The sequence below is a fragment of the Lipotes vexillifer genome, unplaced genomic scaffold (genome assembly GCF_000442215.2).
Source record: "Lipotes vexillifer unplaced genomic scaffold, Lipotes_vexillifer_v1.1 scaffold53, whole genome shotgun sequence".
NCBI lineage: Eukaryota > Metazoa > Chordata > Mammalia > Artiodactyla > Lipotidae > Lipotes > Lipotes vexillifer.
The window spans coordinates 4138796-4145004 of record NW_006791814.1 but is presented as its reverse complement, the minus strand read 5'-3'; the positions used below and the strand labels follow the sequence as shown (position 1 = coordinate 4145004).

Genomic DNA, 6209 nt, shown 5'->3' with positions numbered 1-6209 from the left:
CTCTTTCCTGCCCCTTTGGGAATGGATCCTATAAGCAGAGATTTTCAAAACATTTAAAACTGGTACAGCACAGGCACCCAGCAGTGGAAGGGCTGCACTCTGTCTCTAGAGTAGGTGTGGGCTCGTTTGCAGGTAAGAAGATTCAAGTGCAGAGCCACCAGCAGCTGGCCAGAGGCCACACAGCAGGCACTTGACCAGCAAGGAGTAGGATCAGCTCTGACTTTGTATCCTCTGCCTCCCGCCCTTCTCCAGGGGAGTCCCCGAGGTGGAGCGGGGTCTCTGATGCAGTTGGTCCCCTGGCCAGCAGGGACCTACCTCCATTTTATTCTTCCTCCCTTCAGCCCCATGGAGGATGGGGCAACCCGTTCAGGGTTTCTGGGGAGTCAGCCTGGTTCCTTGGCAGCCAGCGAGGCACCCTGGGACGGGAAATCAGGCCGCCACCCAGATATTATAAACAATCACCGCTGGGCACCAGGTCTGCCAGTTCCCCATTGTCTGCTCAGAATCGCACCAAGAACTGAGGGGCAGACAATGACAATCTTGGAGGAAATTTTTAGTTTCAGGCTGCAGAAGGCCTTGCTCTGCCTTGGGGGGCTGGGCCCCTTCAGTGCCTTAGATCCCACAAGGTACCGCTATTTCTCGAGCTTTTAGAGCCCAGACCCTCCTAAGAGAATGGATTCCGGACCCTCAGGAGGCTGGGGTGGAAAAGAAACGGGTGTGGAGGAAAGGCCAGGTCACCAGCTGTGAGCGAGTCTAGGTCTTAGCTTCCGTGCTGTTAATTCAGGTTCTTTGGGTTTGCAAGCATAGCGGGTATCCATTTCTGTCCCCAGGTAATTTATTTTTTCCATACTTTCTCTATAACACCGTTGCATAATTGTAGAGATAATAGATTCGGAAGCTTGACTGCCTGGGTTCCAATACTACCCTGCCATATCTTAGTTTGGCCCTCTCTCAGGTGCGGTGGGAACATGTGCTCCTCTCCAGGGCGTGGAGGGACACACAGAGCCTCAGGGATGCTCCAGAGTCATTTGACAAGACACGAGACAACATTTCTGCAAAGCATCGTGCCCTTTTCTCAGCTCCACCCAATAAGAAGCATGGGCATGAGTCCCCTCTGCTTTCAGAGTCCCCAAACCTCTGTGGAGTTTCCCATCATCCCTTAGCACTGTCAGCCCAGCCTGGGGACCCAGACCTTCCTCAGTTCTCTTCCCTCCCTGCCTGACTCCCTCTGCTCTCCCAGTCTGGGGATTTGGGGTTAGTTTGTTTACTCACGGGCAGGACGGCCAGGTTTTGCACCTCTCCTTCCAAGACTGCTGCTTCTTAGATTTGAAACTCAAAAGCTAAGAATCTGACTGTCTTGTTCTCTGCATCCTACAGGGTCACCCCTTCTCTGAGGCAGTAGACCTAGGATACCGTGGCTTCTGCCTGAATGGGGAAAGGGTGGCAGCAGGTAGTAGGAAATCATGAAAACGAAAAAGTACTCAGGCTAAAATCTCAAATTATTATCCTTCCATTGACTCTGCCAATAACTTAAGTCAAAACAGAATTTGTTGGAATGATTCTGGGACATCTCACGTGCTTGAGGAAAGAACTGGGTGGACAGGACTGGGTGCCTAGTAGTTTGGGGCTCTTTTTGAGGACAGGCCATTCACACGGCTCAGTTCTCATGACTGTTGGTCTCCAGGCTTCTATTTCCCAGAGAGAGTCTTTGCTTGACTGAGCTTGCGTCAGCTGTCTGACCCTGGGTCCATCAGCTCTGGCCAGGGGACAGGGTCACTGCATTCATTAGTCAAACCAGTTGCTGTAACTAGCCTCTTCAATCAATGACTTATGGCTTAATGACAATGACTTAATACAGACATTTGTATTTTGCTCATGCAGACTTCAGTGCAGGTGTTTCTGGTCATTGCTCCCAGCCAGGCTCCTTTATTCTCGTCTTTTTTTTTTTTTTTTTAATCCAATACGTGTTTATAATTCCTCTACTGTCAGATATTTAGATTGTTTCCATTTTTACTATTATAAGTCATCCGTGGCTAAATACAGTCCTTTTCTCCTCAATGTCCAAAAGCTTAAAACAGTTGATTTCCCTCTTTGCTTCCTGGATCTCTGTCCTTTCCCGTCTTCTGTGACGTTGTATACACCTGCAACATAGACCTTCTCCAAGGTCCTGAACTAGACTCTCTTGCCCCTGCCTTGTCTCAGTCACCCTCCTGGGTGAGAGACAAGTACTTACTCTCTCGAGCTCTTCACTAGGCTCCTTTACTCTTGTGGTTTCGCCATCCTGAGGACCTCAGGACCCTCTGCTGCTGACTTTGGTCAGGATAGAGGGAAGGTAGTATGTGGGAGGTGGCCTTCCTTCCTCTCCCCTTGTTGCTGGACCCTGTGTATCCTTTGGCCCCCAGTTCACATTCTCCTCTCCTGGTCCATTCTGGGCCACTGCAGCCAGCAATGCTTCCTCTCTTCTGATGACCCCTGGGCTCTCACAACCCGAGGTGGGCGGGTAGAGGACCGGTTGTGCCTCATAAGAAGACAGCAGTCTTTTTTAGTTGTTTCTTTGGGGGGCAGTATGTTTGTTTGCTCAGCAGAATGGTAAGTTGTTTGTGCACGGAGTCTTCTCTTGTTTCTTCCCCCAGCTTGCTTGGAATTTTATACATAAAGGTCAAATAGTCTTGGGTGACATGGGTTGGGCAGTGGCCTCGTAAAGTAGCAGGCACTGCCATCATATAGCCCTCGGACAGGTGTCTTTCTCACTCCTGGCCTCAGTCTTCCAATCTATGAAATAGGGCGTCTGCTGGCTTGGAGGACACCTTCCGGTAACTGTTTGCAGAGCCAGCAGGTATATCCTTTGCCAACTGTGAGGTTTTGTGAATTAACAAGGAGGTGTAAAGGCGGGCAGCTGTGGTTCAGGCACCAAGGAGCATGTCTAGGGTGTGAAGAGCTGGGTACAGGCAGAGGAGACCATGAGTGAATTGTTCTCTCTGAAGAACTGGGGCAAAGGTAGACTAGCAGAGTGGTTTGGAAGCAGAAGGGGGCACCCTCGGAGTGGAACCAGAGACCCCAGAGGCCGAGAGCCCAGCAGCTTCCCTGAGAAGGGAGCTGGGGGCAGGGTGGCAGCTGCTCTCAGGCTGGGGAACAAAGTGTACAGTGCCCTTGAGGCCCAAGGCACGCTCCCCTTCCTGTTCAAAAAGCCCCTGGCTGCTGCTGTGAAACCCAGCTCACAGTATGTGCTTATTAAAAGTTAGCTGTTCCTCTTGGAACATGCCCAGGTGGAAAGTCACCTGCGGTTGGCCTTAGAAGTGTTGTATCCAAGTGCTGAGCCTGCCCTGTCAGTTCTGGCTTTAGGTTGGCCTGAACCTGCTTCTTCATATGAATAATGCTGATAAAGTCAAAACAGAGCAAAGCAAAACAAAACCAACCTCCTTTGTTTGTGGCAAGGTTCCTATGAGAATGCTTTGCTCCTAAAGGTAATAGGGGCACATCAGGCATGGTACTTAGTGCCTGATCTCATTAAATACAACAGACCTAGGAGATGGGAAAGAAAAAACTAAAATTGGTTTCAGCAAAATAATATAATAATTGTTGTTGTTGTTGACCCTACGTAACAACAATAACAACAACAACAAAGTATCTCTTGCTTCAGGCAGGGTTTGATCCAGGAGGTCACGCAGTGCCACCTGTGTGATGTCTTCCTTCATGGGCTCCAGACGGCAGCAAGAGAGCTGCCAGAGGCTCCAGTTTTCTGTCTCGGGTTCAAATCTGAAGGGAAGAGAGAGCTTCTCACTTCCCACAGTTAGAAGAAATCTTCTCGGGCAGATTCTTGTGAGCTGCGTTGGGCCACACGCCCAACTCTGAGCCAGTCACTGGCTAAGGAAGGAACGGCTTGATTGGCTAGGCTGAGCCTACGCCAGCCTCTGGAACCAGGTCTGCTCTGCTCCATGGGAATCAATGCCTTGGGGGAAGGGGCTCCCCAAAGGAGATTTGAGGTCTTGTTCCCAAAGGAAGGCGAGTGGACATTGGGCAGCTCTATAGCAAGAGCAAGTGTGAACCTTGGAGGCTGAGCCACTGGCACCGTGCATCTCAAACTGTCCAGTGCAAACAAGTCTTCTGGGGCTTGTGTTAAAAGCCAGTCGCTGATTCAGCAACTGGGGAGTGGAGTAGGCCTCAGTTCCCTTTCTAATTAGCTCCCGGGTGACGCTGCTGGTGTCTGGACCACACCTTGAGTATCACAGCTCTCACCCATAGAGCCAGGCATTGACAAACATCATCTCCCGTGACTCCTACAGCTACCCCGAGAGGTGGGTGTCACCATACCCATTTCATGGAGGGGGAACCTGAGGCTCGGCGAGGAGAGGTAGGACAGGGAAAGGTACAGGCCACAGAAGCTAAGCCCTGGAATTTTGGAGTCAGAGCTGAGATTTCAGGGCTATTAAAGTAGAAAGGAGGCAGAGATAGGACAGCAGTCTGCCTGGGAGGCTGGGTGATGGATGTGGACAGAATCGCTGTGGAATGAGGGCCTTTCTGGAGCTGATTGCCTGAGTCATCAGAGTCCTCAGTCGGCCCCTGGGAACGTCTGCTTTTGTCTCATTCTTTCTTCTTGCAGCCTTAACTATGGGGGAGTTTGCCTGGCATCGGACGCCCAGTTCAGTGACTTCCTGGGCAGCATGGGGCCAGCACAGTTTGTGGGCCGCCAGACCCTGGCCACCACGCCGATGGGTGAGTGTCCCAAGACCTGTTCCAAATGTTGGGGGCGGTCCCCCCAGAAGCCCCGTGTCCCTCCCTCCTTCCCCTCTGCCCTGGCTCCATCTGCTGAGCACCCAGCCTGGAGCCCAGTTCATACCTGCCAGGTGCTCCGCAGAGCCCGGGCGCTTGGTGTGGGAATCGTTCTGGTCTTGTTTGGGGCTGGGAGCAGGGGGAAGGGATCTCATCCGTCAGAGGAGAGGAGGAACTGAGTCCTTGATGGAGGTCCCAGGCCACTTCCCAGTCTCAGCTCTTGGGGCCTGCTGCAGGGGATGTGGAGATCGGCTTGCAGGAGCGGAACGGTCAGCTCGAAGTGGACATCATCCAGGCTCGGGGACTGACGGCCAAGCCAGGCTCCAAGACACTGCCAGGTGTGGAGGCTGCCCTCCCGTCTGCAGGGTGGGGGGTGGAGGTCGGGGGGTTGTCCTGAGGGCTGTCTGGGTCTAGAAGAGAGAAAATTGGGTCCAGCTCTGAGGGATCCCTCAGTCCCAAAGCGAGTGACTCTTGTGTAACTGGTGATTTAGGATTTTTTCTGGAGACCCAGTTGAAATTGTCCACTGACCTTGTCAGCCTTCCCGACCAGACCGAGCTCCTGGGGGCCAGGGACTGTCCTTCCTGTTTATGGTTCTACCCTAGCGCCTGGTAGGGCTCATGGAGTACCGTGGGTGCTCGGCAAACATCTGAGTGAATGGGTCAACCATGAATATATAAGCCCGGGAAGGGTGGGCAAGCCAGGGACTGAGAAAGGGAAAGGGTGAGCAAAGGAAGGGGGAGGCAGTCAGGACCACCCGAGGGGGCCGAGTAGGCCCCAGCTAACCCTGGCTGCACCCCACCACCTACCCCCACCCACCCCTGTTGCCTCTTCTGCAGACCCCCTGGGGGGACTCTGATCCCCAGCAGCGGGTCCCTCTGCTGCACCCTTCGCCCACCATTTGGGGCTCAGGCTAGAACTCATCCTGCTGGCCTCTGTCCCCAGCGGCCTACATCAAAGCCTACCTGCTAGAGAACGGCGTCTGCATTGCCAAGAAGAAGACCAAAGTCGCTCGCAAGTCGCTGGACCCACTGTATAACCAGGTGCTGCTGTTTCCCGAGAGTCCCCAGGGCAAAGTCCTGCAGGTGAGGGGCTCGGGGGTGGGGCGGGGTGCAGTATCAGAGGGAGAAGGAGGCCCTTCTTGGGGGTGGGGGGCTCCCTGCAGGGCCTCATCTGGAGGAAGGAGAGCGCTGTGGTTAGTCTGAGCACCACAACTTGCTGTGCGACTTTGAACAAGTTCCTTTCTGAGCCTCAGCTTCTTTTTTTTTTTTTGCGGTACGCGGGCCTCTCACTGCTGTGGCCTCTCCTGTTGCGGAGCACAGGCTCCGGACGCGCAGGCTCAGCGGCCATGGCTCACGGGCCCAGCCGCTCCGCGGCATGTGGGATCTTCCCGGACCGGGGCACGAACCCGTGTCCCCTGCATCGGCAGGCGGACTCTCAA

The 6209-nt window shown here is 53.6% G+C and overlaps 1 protein-coding gene across 2 annotated transcripts in view; it reads left to right on the top strand.

Annotated features, from left to right (window-relative positions):
- RIMS4 (regulating synaptic membrane exocytosis 4) overlaps nucleotides 1-6209 on the top strand; it is a 62832-nt gene that overhangs the window by 51918 nt on the left and 4705 nt on the right. For both annotated transcript variants that reach the window (XM_007464778.1, XM_007464779.1), the window contains exons 3-5: nucleotides 4601-4713; nucleotides 5007-5108; nucleotides 5714-5853. In XM_007464778.1, the coding sequence (XP_007464840.1) occupies nucleotides 4601-4713; nucleotides 5007-5108; nucleotides 5714-5853 (355 nt within the window). The remainder of the gene's footprint in view (nucleotides 1-4600; nucleotides 4714-5006; nucleotides 5109-5713; nucleotides 5854-6209) is intronic.